The sequence below is a fragment of the Telmatherina bonti genome (assembly GCF_933228915.1).
Source record: "Telmatherina bonti genome assembly, chromosome: 12".
Taxonomy (NCBI): Eukaryota; Metazoa; Chordata; class Actinopteri; order Atheriniformes; family Telmatherinidae; genus Telmatherina; species Telmatherina bonti.
Genome location: NC_136610.1, coordinates 6,452,579 through 6,468,371, shown reverse-complemented (window position 1 = coordinate 6,468,371; position 15,793 = coordinate 6,452,579). Strand labels below are relative to the sequence as shown.

General features: G+C 43.2%; 1 protein-coding gene across 2 annotated transcripts in view; it reads right to left on the bottom strand.

The window, feature by feature from the left end:
- Positions 1-3,460: 3,460 nt before the first annotated feature.
- The window catches only part of arap3 (ArfGAP with RhoGAP domain, ankyrin repeat and PH domain 3), a 63,184-nt gene continuing 50,851 nt past the window's right edge, over positions 3,461-15,793 (bottom strand). For both annotated transcript variants that reach the window (XM_079250314.1, XM_079250315.1), the window contains 10 exons: positions 11,253-11,327; positions 11,061-11,178; positions 10,847-10,975; positions 8,883-9,019; positions 8,731-8,813; positions 6,303-6,338; positions 6,120-6,183; positions 5,905-6,042; positions 4,415-4,453; positions 3,461-4,319 (listed from right to left, as the gene is read on the bottom strand). In XM_079250314.1, coding sequence (XP_079106440.1) covers positions 3,846-4,319; positions 4,415-4,453; positions 5,905-6,042; positions 6,120-6,183; positions 6,303-6,338; positions 8,731-8,813; positions 8,883-9,019; positions 10,847-10,975; positions 11,061-11,178; positions 11,253-11,327 — 1,293 coding nt within the window. In that variant the 3' untranslated portion in view covers positions 3,461-3,845. The remainder of the gene's footprint in view (positions 4,320-4,414; positions 4,454-5,904; positions 6,043-6,119; positions 6,184-6,302; positions 6,339-8,730; positions 8,814-8,882; positions 9,020-10,846; positions 10,976-11,060; positions 11,179-11,252; positions 11,328-15,793) is intronic.

Below are 15,793 nucleotides of genomic sequence, written 5' to 3'. Positions count from 1 at the left end.
TTCACACAACAATGTGACTAATAAAGGTTAAACATTTAAATCCTTGCCCAGCTCTAGTTTAAAAATAAAGGTTTTGTGTTTTTAGGAGCCATCAGGTGTGTGTTTAAAAGTGTTTTATAATGTCAAGTTAAGGAAAATAGCTGAGAATGAGTAAATTGTTGGAGCAGCCTGTTGTGTCTCATGTTTTTATAAACGCGGTTTGTTTCTGCGTCCACTAGAGGGCAGAAAGTCTCTTATTAACTGCATCATGTTGGATGTTTATATTGATCCCTGCGGTTCTGTTTCTGTAATAATATAATGAACTTTACGGAGTCGTAGTCACGGTGGTTTGAGATCTTTGTCTGTCTGTCTGTCTCTCCTGCAGGTTTATGCAGAACTGGAAATATCAGGTGTATCAGGACTGTTTGCGATTGGATGCTGGGTAATGCTGTAAAAATCTTACATTATTCAAAGGAGCTGCAGAGATTGTTCTGGGTTGTTTTGGAGAGAGTAAAACATTGCTGCATGATGGGAAAGATGACTGTCCAAACTGTCAGAAACCTGCCAGGTCCTACAGGAGAAAAAAAAAACCTCACAAAACTTACTTTCAGGGAAGTTTCTGGAAATTACAGCTGCAGTTGTAAAACCCTGAAAAATCCAGTCCGCTGTCCTGATCATTGATGTCAAACATGTTGGATTTTATAGAGCTGCGTTAGATGATTAGAGGCATTAACGTAATACTGCACCGTGACAGGGAAATATCCAGGAAATATACTGCGCCATTGCAGGTTAACATGGAGAAAATGCACCAAACTGTGATAGGTTGATATCCAGGAAATATAAGGGACCTTTAGAGATCAGCATCAAGGGAATGTTCTGGACTCTTACATGTCAACTGCAGAAAACAAAACATTTTACCCCACTGTGAGCTGGACCGGATTAAGAGTGCACAGGCCCCTGGGACACTCTGGGCCCCTTTACCACCACAACATTGTGAAAATGGTCAATGATACACTGTGAAACAATATTTATAACATCTCTCAGCCAGTGGTACCAATAGCAATACACTAGACACTCTCAATACACTAGACACTCTTGTGTAACAATATGGCTTTAAAGTACATTTTGTTTTATATCCAAACTGCTGGTGTTTGCCCTTTGTGGGCCCAACATGGGCCCCAAGTGGGCTTGGGTCCCTGGCCTGTGCCCAGAATGCCCAGTGAATAATCCGCCCTTGACTGTAAGGTCAATATCCAGGAAATATACTAGACCAGTACGAGGTCAAGCTCCAGGAAATATGCTAGACCAGTACGAGGTCAAGCTCCAGTAAATATACTAGACTAGTACGAGGTCAAGCTCCAGGAAATATACTAGACCAGTACGAGGTCAAGCTCCAGGAAATATGCTAGACCAGTACGAGGTCAAGCTCCAGTAAATATACTAGACTAGTACGAGGTCAAGCTCCAGGAAATATACTAGACCAGTATGAGGTTGAGCTCCAGGAAATATGCTAGACCAGTACGAGGTCAAGCTCCAGTAAATATACTAGACTAGTACGAGGTCAAGCTCCAGGAAATATACTAGACTAGTACGAGGTCAAGCTCCAGGAAATATGCTAGAACAGTACGAGGTCAAGCTCCAGGAAATATACTAGACTAGTACGAGGTCAAGCTCCAGGAAATATGCTAGAACAGTACGAGGTCAAGCTCCAGGAAATATGCTAGAACAATACGAGGTCCAGCTCCAGGAAATATGCTAGACCAGTACTAAGTCAAGATCCAGTAAATATACTAGACCAGTTCAAGGTCAAGATCCAAGAATTATATTAGACCAGTAGGAGGTCAAGATCCAGGAAATATACTAGACCAGTTCAAGGTCAAGATCCAAGAATTATACTAGACCAGTAGGAGGTCAAGCTCCAGGAAATATGCTAGACCAGTACGAGGTCAAGCTCCAGTAAATATACTAGACTAGTACGAGGTCAAGCTCCAGGAAATATACTAGACCAGTAGGAGGTCAAGCTCCAGGAAATATGCTAGACCAGTACGAGGTCAAGCTCCAGTAAATATACTAGACTAGTACGAGGTCAAGCTCCAGGAAATATACTAGACCAGTACGAGGTCAAGCTCCAGGAAATATGCTAGACCAGTACGAGGTCAAGCTCCAGTAAATATACTAGACTAGTACGAGGTCAAGCTCCAGGAAATATACTAGACCAGTATGAGGTTGAGCTCCAGGAAATATGCTAGACCAGTACGAGGTCAAGCTCCAGTAAATATACTAGACTAGTACGAGGTCAAGCTCCAGGAAATATACTAGACTAGTACGAGGTCAAGCTCCAGGAAATATGCTAGAACAGTACGAGGTCAAGCTCCAGGAAATATACTAGACTAGTACGAGGTCAAGCTCCAGGAAATATGCTAGAACAGTACGAGGTCAAGCTCCAGGAAATATGCTAGAACAATATGAGGTCCAGCTCCAGGAAATATGCTAGACCAGTACTAAGTCAAGATCCAGTAAATATACTAGACCAGTTCAAGGTCAAGATCCAAGAATTATATTAGACCAGTAGGAGGTCAAGATCCAGGAAATATACTAGACCAGTTCAAGGTCAAGATCCAAGAATTATACTAGACCAGTAGGAGGTCAAGCTCCAGGAAATATGCTAGACCAGTACTAAGTCAAGATCCAGTAAATATACTAGACCAGTTCAAGGTCAAGATCCAAGAATTATACTAGACCAGTAGGAGGTCAAGATCCAGGAAATATACTAGACCAGTAGCAGGTCAAGATCCAGGAAATATACTAGACCCATACGAGGTCAAGATCCAGAGAATGTACTGTGCTGTTACTGTCAACATCCAGGAAATATATTCCAGGAAATGTCCACTGGAGCTTAGAAAAACTGTCCTCGCTATGAATTTAATTTCCTTTTCATAAAATGGCCAAATCCGTCTGACTCGTTGGAGTCTGACATACATTCCATTCTCGGTTGCGCTGTCTGTTGGCAGCAAATTGTAGTAGCTCTGACTTGCTATCTTGATTTTTTAAAAAGTACAAAGTCTTCTTGCATAGATATTACTTCAAATTTGGTTTTTTTTTTCTGAGGATTTCATGCCGGTTCAGAGGGTGTGCTGCAAGGACGATTTTTCTGCATATTTTTGTGTCTTTCAAGACTTGTTATGATGAGTCTCCATGGCAACGAAAGACTTGTTTACAATCGGTGTGTTCAGTGAGAGACTTCTTCAGGTCCGATGCAAGACTGAAAGATACAGAAGATCATTCCTGCCAGCAGCCATCAGGATCAAGACCTCCTCTATGGTTCAGCTTTTACAGGTACGCCAGCAGAACCTCCAGGTGAACCTGACTAATGGAAAGGAGATTTATTTACCTGCAACCTCTCACCTGTAACAGTTGATTGATTTCTAACAGAAAATGTATCAACAGGAAACAAACGCAATTCCTTTTATTCATCCGGGTTTATTGGGTCTCCACAAGCAGAACAGAACCGCAGTCATTTACATCACAACCATGTTGGAGCGTCTCCAGACAGCGCCTTCCTGTCACGCTCAGAAAGAAAACCGACCAATCAGAGTCCGGCTCAGGCCGACGTTTCTGTCCAAAGGTTCTGCTCCGACCCAAGGCTGGTTCTGATCCGGTTCACTCTGAACCAGTACACACACTTTAGCTTCTACACTGGAACCAGTCAAACTTCTGAAAACCAGTAATGTGATTAGACTGATGAAGACCACACGATGAAGGCTAAAACCTGCCGAATGAACGCTTGTTCAGTTTCTGACACGTTTCAACTTGCTTGAGGAGTTTCTCCTTCTCCTTCTCCTCCTCCTCCTCCTCAAGTTCGTTGGTCAGACATCATATGGTTGCTCCTCCTCCTCGGTCTTCTTGGTGAAGGCAAACGACAGCTCCTGCAGGAGCAGCTCCTGTGACGGCGTGCAGACTCCCTGCAGCTGCTGCCTCCTCCCTGCAGGCTGAAGGAGGACCTTTGAATCCAAACAGCTGACGTCTGCTCCATCACCTCCTCCTTCTGCTCCTCCGTTGCTGCTGCAACTGCTCTGCTCCAGCGTCTCCGTGGAGCCACCGACCGGCCGGTCTGTCTCCGGGACAACCATGTGGTCCAGATGTCCAGCGTCTGACAGGACCAGTCTCAGTGGCGGTCGGTCCAGGACTTCTTGCGTCTCTGCGGCGCTGCTGGACAGGAAGCTGGTCTCCAGAGATTTCAGAACCTGCAGGCCGAAGTCTCCAACCTCTTCGTAGAGCGGCTCTGGGAGGTCTGGACACTCTGAACGCTCCTCAAAGGAGTCCTGCTGGACCTTCATGGGCTGCAGACACAGAGAACACATCAGTCCTACAGGATCCAGTCCACGATCCTCCCAAAGTCCACAGATACACACAGTGTTAAGAAGAAATAACTCACAAAGTACATGGACAATGTCCGTCTGTCGTGTAACTTCCTCTGCAGAGAACACAAAGATGACATGTTATGAGTGTCTGTAGTGGACAAGAGGGACAAACTGTCCCTTCCATGTCCACCAGACTCCTTCAGGTCACAGAAAACATGGAAACATCACTGGTTTTATGGTAGACAAGACGGTCGAACATCTAGATGTGAGACGTGTCTGTCCTGCAGATGTGTGGACTCTGAGACGTTGGGACTTGGTTTGAGATATGAAGAGTCGATTTATGACTCTGTGTGTCTTGTGTCGACATTGTGTGACCATAGAAGTATATGAAAGATGGACAGAGCCTTCGGCGGTTAAAAGTGAAGCCTGTGCAGAAGTGCATAAAACTGCAGTTCCCCCTTCATCCACTAGGGGCTGCAAAACAGAGCGAATCCCCATAGACTCCCATGTTAAAAAGACCAACTTCACAGCAAGAATAAACATGTTTACAGCCTGGTAAAAAAATCCATTTTAGGTTTAATAGGTCAGGTTTACCTTCATGACAACTGTGGAGGGAGGGAATTTTTTTTCTAACTCGCCCGTTTAAAAGTAATTTAATCAGGAAGTTCGGCATATTTAGTGGCGTGTCCTTTTGATTGACAGGTACCCGATCTCCCGCATCAAGTAAGAAGAATGTAGAACAACCGCAGTTTTTAGCTGGTTAACAGCTTTAGCCTGCGTACTTCCATTAGCTGGTTATCTCCTGTTATCTCCTGGTTAGCTCGGTTAGCTCTTAGCTAGACACGCATGCCTCTGCCAAGATGGCGATGGTAGGAACCGCCCACCGAGCTTCAATTCAGCTCCTCAGAAACCTACGGGTGACGTCACGGAGACTCCGTCCATCTTTTTATATACAGTCTGTGTGTGTGACTCCTGGACTAGAGTGGGACTGGTATCTATCAACCTCCAAACTGCCTGGTGCTAAAAGCTAACCAAGCTAACCTTGAGCTAACGGGAGCTAATCAGCTAACGGAGGTAAGCGGGCTAAAGCAAAATCATGCTGTTAGTCAACTAAAACCTGCGGTCGTGCTGCACTCTGTCTTCTTAAAACTATTGGGTACCTGTCAATTAAAAGGACACACTTGAAATTATGCCGCATTTCAACATGAAATCACTTTTAAACGGGCAAGTTGGAAAAAAGTTCACTCCCCCCCAGTTTTTCATGAAGGTTAACCTGACTTATTAAGCCTAAAATGGATTTTTGTAGCAGGCTGTAAACATGTTTATTCCTGCTGTAAACATGTTTATTTCTGCTGTTAAGTTGGTCTTTTAAATATGGAGTCTATGGGGATTCGCTCTGTTTTGGAGCCCCTAGTGGATGAAGGGGGGAACTGCAATTTTGGCTCTTCTGCATAGGCTTCACTTTTAACCGCCGGAGGTTGCTGCTTGGATTTAGTTCATGGACTGTGTGTAACTCGTAAACTCGATGTCAATCGTGAACCCGGTGTGCCTCGTGGACCCTGACCAGCGTCTGATTGGCTGACAACATGCTGCTGTTGCTCTCGTCTCCGCGGATCGGAACGAGCGGCATCGTTCCAAACTTCTGCTTGGAGATGTCTGAGGAGGAGTGGCGGCGCAGCACTGGAGGACCTGGGTCATCATTCTGAAAAAGAAGATGGTCAGTGGACGGACACGGACTTCTGATCCTGGATCAGTCAGCTTGTGGACAGGTGGACTTACCTGAGCTTTGAGGAAGCTGGTGACCCAGTCCCAGAGCTCGGCCTCGCAGCTGCAGCACAGGTACCTGAGAAGAGAGAACACCTGTCTCTGTGAGGTCCGCTCAGATCCTCTGTCATTTTGATGATGATGATGCACCTGTTTCTGAATGTGAGAGATGAAATGTACCTTACAGGTGATACTTACAGCTGGTGTTTCTCTGATATCACCGTGAATCCCCACCTACAGGACAACACACAAACATCTCAGTAAGTTGTATCACCTGTCTGACCCCTGACCTTTGCAGATAAACTGGTCTCTAGACTCTAGTGGTTTTCCTCCATTCACCTGTTTGGATCTCAGAAGGACAGCAGAAGGGAATGTAGACCAACTGAGAGATCTGAGTATTTTTCTCACAAAAAACAAACAAAAAGATTTCTTAAGAGTTTTTTTTTTAAGTCTCAGGGATCAATTCAATTCAATTCAATTCAACTTTATTTATATAGCGTCAAATCACGGCAATGCCATCTCAAGACGCTTTACAGACAGAGGGGAAAACATAATGAAGGCCAATTCATAACAGCCTATATAGGGAAACCAACAGATTGAGTTGAGTCCAACTCAATCTCCCATCCTGAGCAAGCACACTGGCGACAGTGGGATCACAGGCTCCAAGCCTCTCAGGTCAGTTTCCTGAGAGGAAAATGAGGTTAAAATGGACCATATGACAAAGGCGTTGGAGGGTGATGCAGCCAAATGTGGAAAGCCATGGTTTTTCTTTTGACAAAAGGACTAACAAGCCAGAAACAACAGATAAATAAATAAATGAGTGTCATCACGTCATTGGAAGTCAGAAGCTTGTAATTAGAAGCAACATTAAATAGGATAAAAAAACTGCTTGTAAATTAAAAAGACAAAATGTGTCTGCAGCAAAGATCTGAAACCAACATCTGGAACTAACACCAGAGACAAACCTCTAGAACCAGCATCTGGAAGCAACATCTGGAACTAACACCAGAGACAAACCTCTAGAACAAGCATCTGGAAGCAACATCTGGAACTAACACCAGAGACACACCTCTAGAACCAGCATCTGGAAGCAACATCTGGAACTAACACCAGAGACAAACCTCTAGAACCAGCATCTGGAACTAACACCAGAAACACACCTCTAGAACAAGCATCTGGAAGAAACATCTGGAACTAACACCAGAGACAAACCTCTAGAACAAGCATCTGGAAGCAACATCTGGAACTAACACCAGAGACAAACCTCTAGAACCAGCATCTGGAAGCAACATCTGGAACTAACACCAGAGACACACCTCTAGAACAAGCATCTGGAAGCAACATCTGGAACTAACACCGGAGACAAACCTCTAGAACCAGCATCTGGAACTAACACCAAAAGCACACCTCTAGAACAAGCATCTGGAAGCAACATCTGGAACTAACACCAGAGACACACCTCTAGAACAAGCATCTGGAAGCAACATCTGGAACTAACACCAGAGACACACCTCTAGAACAAGCATCTGGAACCAACATCTGGAACTAACACCAGAGACACACCTCTAGAACCAGCATCTGGAAGCAACATCTGGAACTAACACCAGAGACACACCTCTAGAACCAGCATCTGGAAGCAACATCTGGAACTAACACCAGAGACAAACCTCTAGAACAAGCATCTGGAAGCAACATTTAAAACAAAGATTTGGAACAAACGTAAAAAGACCTGAAATAAAAAGAAAGAGAAGAAAAAGAGACAGAAACCTTCAGTGGGACAACAGTCAAGCAGCTGTTACTGTCGGTACTGGTAAGTTTAATTTCTTTACTTGCCCTAAAATGCAGGATGTGGACATGTTTTACACAAACTTACAGCAAAGATGCAAAAGAGTTGCATGTTTGCAGCAAGTGTATAACCAACTGTAAGTGGCTGAGACCGATTAAAACGCAGTCTCTAAAACCCTTTGTGTTTCATATTTTCACCTGCTGGAAACCATTTTTTATAAAGGAAGGTATGAAAACATGGAAACAAAGTGATTTAGTCATTGTGTTTGCAATCTGGTGAATCCCTGCAGGATTTGGGGCTTTTAAATGGTAAATGGACTTGTACTTCTATAGTGCTTTTCTAGTCATACAGACCACTCAAAGCGCTTTACACTACTTGTCACATTCACCCATTCACACACACACACACTCATTCAACACACTCATACCCCGATAGACACATCGGGGGGCAGTTTGGGGTTCAGTGTCTTGCCCTAGGACACTTCGGCATTTCAGGGGAAGCCTGGAATCGATCCCCCAACTTACCAGTTGAAGGACAACTGCTCTTCCTCCTGAGCTACAGCCGCCATGTCTCCATTTTCCCAATAAACTACATTTGATCTCCTGTTATAGAATAAGTGAACACCTTTGTCCCCCATCCGGACATCTCTGACCTCTGACCCAACCTGGAGCTGATAAACTGGATCTGCTCGGACAGGTGGGTCAGCAGGTGAAAACGGAGTACCAAGAACCAGGAAGAACCAGATTCTCCTCTCTGTCTGTCCTTCATGTTTCTAATCAGTCAGCTCTGAAAGAAACGCCTGAAACAGACGCAGTGACATCAGCACGACATTAGCATCACCTGGTTGGAGCTTTGAGCTTCCTGCGGATGCCGATGTAGATCTTCATGGACTTCAGAGGCCACTCCTTCTCTGGTTTGATGCTCTGAGTGGAGACAGACTGGTCAGGACCGAGATGACACCGGTTCTATGGTTCATTCTGTACCCTGCTTACCTTCTTGTCTTTAAGCAGCAGCAGTTTGTGGTCTTGGATCTGGAATGTTCTCTCCTGGAATCTGGTTCCCTGAAGGAGCTTGGGAGGCTCCTCTCGACACCTCAACAGACCAATCTTCATGACCTCGCTCTTATAAGCTGAAAGACGGACAGACATGTTGGAGTTAAAGTGGTAACGTTCCTCTCAGTCTGGCACCGGTTCTCCTTCAGAACAAAGTCTGTATGCAGGTCAGAACCTCCTGAAGGTGAACAAGTGCATCTGAAAGCTTGGACTGAGACTCTGCTGCTTTGTTTGCTGCTGGACAGTCAGGACCTGCAGAGCTTCTCAGGCCTTCAACAGAAATGCAGTCTCACAAAGTCCATGATCATTCTCACCATGGAGCGAGCAGCCTGGACAGAACCTCACTGGGATGTTAGACCTGGATCGGAAACTGGAAGGATATAACAAGCCAAAAACATCTGGGATAAACCACCATCTGAAACATCTGAAACAAAGACCTTGAACCAACATCTGGGACAAAGACCACGTTCCCATGTCTGGAACCAACATCTGGAAAAAAAATGGAGCAAGGATCCAAAATCAACATCTAAAACAAAGATCTGAAACCAAACTTTGGAGCAAAGACTTAGAACCAACATTTAAGACATACCAAAAGCAAACTTCTAAAACAAAGGCCTAAAACAGCAAGGATCTGGAACCAACGCCCGCTACCAAAATCTAAAACAAAGACCTGCAGCAGACATTTGGAACCAATGTCCAACCAACTAAGATTTGGAACAAGCATGTAAAAAGACCTGAAATGAAAATCTAGAACCAGCATCTGGAACAAAGGCCTGGTCCACTGATGTACAACAAAGATATAGAACCAACATCTGGAACCAATGTAAAAAACAAACCAACCTAACACAAATATGGAACCAAAATCTTAAATAAAGACCTTGAACCTAACAAGGACCTGCTACAAATATCTACAGTCAACGTTTAAACAAAGATCTGGAAAAAAAAAGACCTCTAAATAAAAAAACCAACCTCTAAAACAAAAACAGAACCAAGATCTGGATCTTGAAAGAGTTCATGAAATGAAAACATGTTACTGAACGACCAGAAGTTGGATGTGAAACCATATTTATTGTTTCTATGGAAACACTGCATCACCAACATCTGTTTAGTAAAATTCATGTTTCCTGTAGTCTGAGAGCACCTCATTTATCTGCAGTCTATTCAAACTGGCCGGAAACACAGTCTGCACCAGTACAAGCTGGTATGAATGGTAAGAGCAGTTTCTGACCGGTATCTCCATCTCTTACTGGTATCGGCAATGTTCTGACTGGTATCTCCGTCTGTGAATGTTACTGGCAGTTCTGACTGGTACCAGCGATACTGACTGGTCCCAGCAGCTCTGTCTGTGCTGGAACTGATATTTGGACTGAACATTGTGCTGAAAGTCACATGACTGCAGCAGCTTTATGTGACTAGTCGGCCTATGAGCGTTGTTACGACTGCGGTCCTTATGTTGTGTGTATATATTGTATTTTGTGTGTACTCTGTGAATAGGTGTGTCCCACCGACGTTACGGATGTGCCAGGGCCTAAACCAGGATTCAGACTGAATCAAGCTGGTAGTGTGTGAAGTCCTTTGTACAGAGTAGATGTTGAGAGGATTGCTGGATAGCAGTAAGCTCAGTTATGTAAGAACCAGATCTTGTTTACCCATTTGTTTCTTCAGGTAAGTTTCATTGAGGTAGCAGTTTGTTATTTTAGCTGTTGCTTACTTGAAAGTTACTTTAAACATATTATCACTGATTTGTTTTTAAATCTGTCATTTTTTTGTTACATCATTATTCGTATTGTAAATAAAAACTTGATTTTTCGTTTAAACCTGTGAGCCAGTTTGAGTCAGTTTGAAGGATGGTGCTTCATGTTGGGTTCAGGAAACCCTGGACTGTGTTCAGATGTGTGACCTACAGGTGAGGATGGTGATGGCTTCTCCTTTAGGAACCCTCTTCACCACCAGGTAGGCAGAGCTCGGGTCGGCCAGTTTACACCACTGCAGCGCCTGCTCCAAAACCTTCTCTTTGGGGTGTAACGGGCGCTCTGCGACAACAAGAACAAACCCGTCAGCTGCTCCGTCCAGCTACATCAAAAAGAGGGAAATACTTATGTGGCGGTGCTCGCTCACCCAGCTGTCCATCTTCAATGGCCTCAAACGTCATCCAGACCTCTTTGTCTCCAGCCGGGACGTTCCTCATGTACAGAACCTGATTGGTCAGCTCCTCAGCACACATGGTGGGAGAAACCTGCAGGGTCAGAGGCCACAATGGTCGCACCTGTGTCACACCTGGGCAGTATCAGTGGTGATGGTGAGACGTACCTTCAGGGTGATGCAGCAGTCGGGGATCTTCATCTCCAGGTAGACTTCGATGATCAGATCACCGGCCTGAGACAGCTGCACACAGAAACTCAAGGCTGTTACTACACATCCGTCACTGATCACTAACTTATAAACACACACACACACACACACACACACACACACACACACACACACACACACACACACACACACACACACACACACACACACACACACAGAGAGAGGATGTTCCTGAGTAGCTCCAGACGTTCTGCAATAATTTTCCACTAAGAACCAGGTCAACGGGTGAGATGATGTATAAATGTGTCAGTAAATAGTCTGACCCAGACACAAATTTCATAAATTATGAAAAAAAAAACCCAAAACAAAAGCCCTCAGAGAACTCAAACTCCCATCAAGCAGAACATCTGGTGACTTACGGCTGATGTTCTGTTCCTACATTCATGTCACATGGATCCGCTATCACATTCCAGATCCACAGCGTTTTGGCTACATTGTGGGGTTTGTTGCATGTTTGTTCTGATGTACTGATGAAATGTTGTTCCTGTTCTGGATGGTAGTATTTAGAATGTTCTTCCTGTTCTGGATGGTAGTATCCAGAATGTTGCAAAGATCCACATCTATCTTTGATATCTTGGAAAACTTGTTGGGAACAATCCTGCATCCAAATGCTGATCCGGATCACTCCCAACATTTAATGGAGTCTAATTTAGATCAAGTCCCGTCTTAACCCATCATGAGAATCTTTTCAGTAGTTTTTGCATAAAGAAGCAAACAAACAAACAAACAAACAGATAAACATCAGCATGGGATTTTCCGGTATGACGTCACACTGAGAGGTTCAGCGCTTAAGAGCTCCCGATGAGGCTTTCTCAATTTTAATATATTACGGTTGAATAAAGCTACCAATTTTTACACACGACGGATACTTTGCATATGTAAACATGTCTGGCAAAAGAGGAGGCGAAACTGTGGATAAGAGGCCAGTGAGAAGCACTCGAAATCAAACTGGCGTCGAGGCCACTGCTACGGCTAATGATGACTGCACCGTGGATGCTAACCAAGCTAACTCCGGCTATCCCTTTGATTTTACGGCCTTGAAAAAGGACATTAGGGACACAGTTGCTGCCGTTGTAGAAGACAAGATGGCGGTTATCACCGATAAACTGGACACAATCCAGACTACTTTAGACGGCAATACAAAGCGTCTGGAGGAAGCCGAAAATCGCATTTCTGGTGCGGAAGACACCATCGCCAATATTGAGACAAGAATGATGCAGGCTGAGAGACGACTTACCACGCTGACAAACCGAATGGATGAACAGGAATCTAGAATGCGAAGAGACAACATAAGAATATTTGGAGTGAAAGAAGGCATAGAAGGAAAGGATGCCATTCACTTTTTTGAAACCTGGCAAGATCCGGCTGGACCGCTGCCACAGGAGTTTGGGAACGCCAAGACCAGGAGTTCCACGGGCTGTCATCATGAAGCTTCACTATCCGACCGACGCAATGAGAGTCTTCGCTCTCAGCAAGAAAAAGAAATTGGTTTTCGATGGAGCCTCGATTATCATCCGTCAAGACTTCCCACAAAGAGTATTATTGCAACGAAGAAAGTTCAACGCAGTATGTCAACAGCTGATCAGCAAGAACATCAGGTTTGGGATGCTGTATCCTGCGGTTCTTCGTTTTTCTTACAATGGTAAGAATTTCTCCTTCGATTCTGCTGAAGACGCAGCAAGTGTTGTAGAGGCGTTGGACGGCCAAACGAGTGATGAATAGTGTGGATAAGACGCCAGATTATGTTTTTGAATATTTTCATTTCAACCATATTTGAGTAAGGATAAAAGTGACTGTTCGTTGTTTACCTTCATTACAGTATAAGGTAGCTTTTACGTTTTGAACTGAAAGTTTGATCGGGAGTATGAGAGTGCCGTTATGGGAGCGGACGTGCGGAGTCTGCCTTGGAATGTGCGCTCACAACAGGTGGTGATTCCTCCCAGACCGGAGAGTCTTGAACTGTTTCTCCAGAGGACTATTATACCTCTCATGCTTGGGTGTTTTGATCTTTTTATTGATATATATATGTTGTTTTCGCCCAGGCTTTTTTTTTCTTTTTCTCTTTTTCTTTCTTTTGTTCTTTTCTGTTCTGGTTCGAGCAAGTCTGAGCAAGGTTTTCTGTATTTTAATGCAGATTATGAGTGTTATGTGTTTTTTCCCTCCATTGTGTTGCATAAATGTTTAGTTTTTCTTTTTTCTTATGAGTACAACTAAGTATATTTCTTTGAATGTTAAAGGAATAAATAATGCGGTAAAACGGAAAAAAATATTAAGTTGGTTTAAGAAAGAGAAGGTTAATATCGCCCTTTTACAAGAAACCCACCTCACTGATGAGGAACACAAAAAGCTTAAAAGAGAATGGGTTGGACAAGTATATTATTCATCTTTTTCAAGTAGTAAGAGAGGAGTTGCAATATTAATTAATAAAAACACACCATTTACCTTAGAAAAGACTGTGACAGACACTGAAGGTAGATATGTTATCATCAGAGGTTATTTGTATGGGGAAAATATTTTGATTGGCTGTATTTATGCCCCAAATGTTTATTTAAAAGACTTTTATTCTAAACTTCTTGCTGTGAGTTCTTCTTTTATGGTCGCATTTAGTATTCTTGCAGGTGACTTTAATTGCACTATGGATGCTAAGATGGATCAAAGTCCTCCAGCAAGAAGTTCAATGTGTAGAATGAGAGAGGCAACTAAGGCATTATGCTCTGATTTGCAATTGATTGATGTGTGGAGAGCTATTCATCCACTTGAAAAAGATTATACGTTTTATTCAAATCCACACTGTAGCTTCTCTCGCATAGATTACTTTTTTTGCTTCTAGGTCGGTTCTGGATAGAGTTCAGGTATGTGACATTGGTACGAGGGTACTTTCAGATCATGCAGATGTTCATATGCTGGTATTGCCACCTCAACCACAACTAATATCACGTAACTGGCGTCTCAATCCATCACTTTTAAACAGCCCATTATTTGTAACATTTATTAGAGACCAAATTGAACTGTTTTTGTCCACTAATGATAATGACAGTACAAACCCATCTATCCTCTGGGAGGCGCTGAAGGCCTTTTTAAGGGGAGCCATAATTTCTTACAGTACAGCTAGAAAAAAGGAGGCAATCCAACAACAATTAGAGTTAGAACAGGAGTTACACAGGTTGGAAACTCAACTTAAGGCCGGTTTTACAGTGGTTCTGCACAAAAAGGTTGAGGCCACTCGCTCAGCTTTGAATCATTTGTTGACTCAGAAAGCTGAGGCCAGTGTTTTTTATGCTAGACACAGATTCTTTGAAATGGGAGATAAACCAGGACGGCTCCTGGCACGGTTGGCAGCAGGCAGACAAGACATTCAAGCTATATCATCCTTGAAAGATGAGAATGGTCAAACTCACTATGAAAGTACAAAGTTAGTAAAAATAATGGAACATTTTTATCAGAAAATATATTCATCAGAGACATCAATATCACCAAATGCTACTTCTAAGTTCTTGGAAACTCTCAATTTGCCTTCTTTAACAGATGAGGATCAGGCTGCCCTTGGAGGGCCAATAACAAAAGAAGAAGTGATTAATGCAATAAAATCTCTTCAAAGTGGAAAAGTAGGTGGGCCTGACGGATATGGTCCCGAGTTTTACAAGACTTTCCAAGACCAACTTGTTCAACCGCTTCTAAATATGTACCGGCATGCGGCAGGATTGGGCACCTTCCCTACTACATTGTACTCAGCAAATATCTCTTTAATATTAAAAAAAGGTAAACCAGCAGATCAGTGTAGCTCCTATCGTCCAATTAGTTTGATAAATGTAGATAGCAAGGTTTTCTCAAAAATATTATCAAGAAGATTAGAGAAATATTTACCAACCCTCATCAGGTCGGAGCAAACAGGGTTTATTAAAAATCGACTCTCATTTAGTAATATGCGAAAGCTCATGAACATCATTGAATACTCCAACGTCACTAAAACAAAAGGTCTGGTCATATCGCTTGACGCTGAAAAAGCGTTTGACCATGTGGAGTGGCCATATTTATTTGCAGTTATGGAGAAATTTGGTCTGGGGGATGGCTTTATTGCCCTAATTAAGTTGTTATATAATTCTCCCAAAGCTTGTGTTATTGTAAATGGTATTAAATCGACTGAGTTTAAACTGAGTAGATCCACGCGCCAAGGGGACCCGATTTCTCCATTAATTTTTGCATTGGCAATTGAGCCTTTGGCTGAGGCCATTCGAAGTCATAGTTCCATTTCTGGATACCAAATTGGAGGGTCTGAATATAAAATTGTGTTATATGCTGACGATGTTTTGCTGTTTATCACTAATCCTGAGAAGTCTGTTTCAGCTGTCAGTTATAAAATCATTTGGGTCTCTTTCAGGTTATAAAGTTAATTTTGATAAAACAATTGCCATGCCATTAGGAAATTGTAACAAGATTGATACTTTTCCATTTTCTTGGTCTGACACTGGGTTCATATA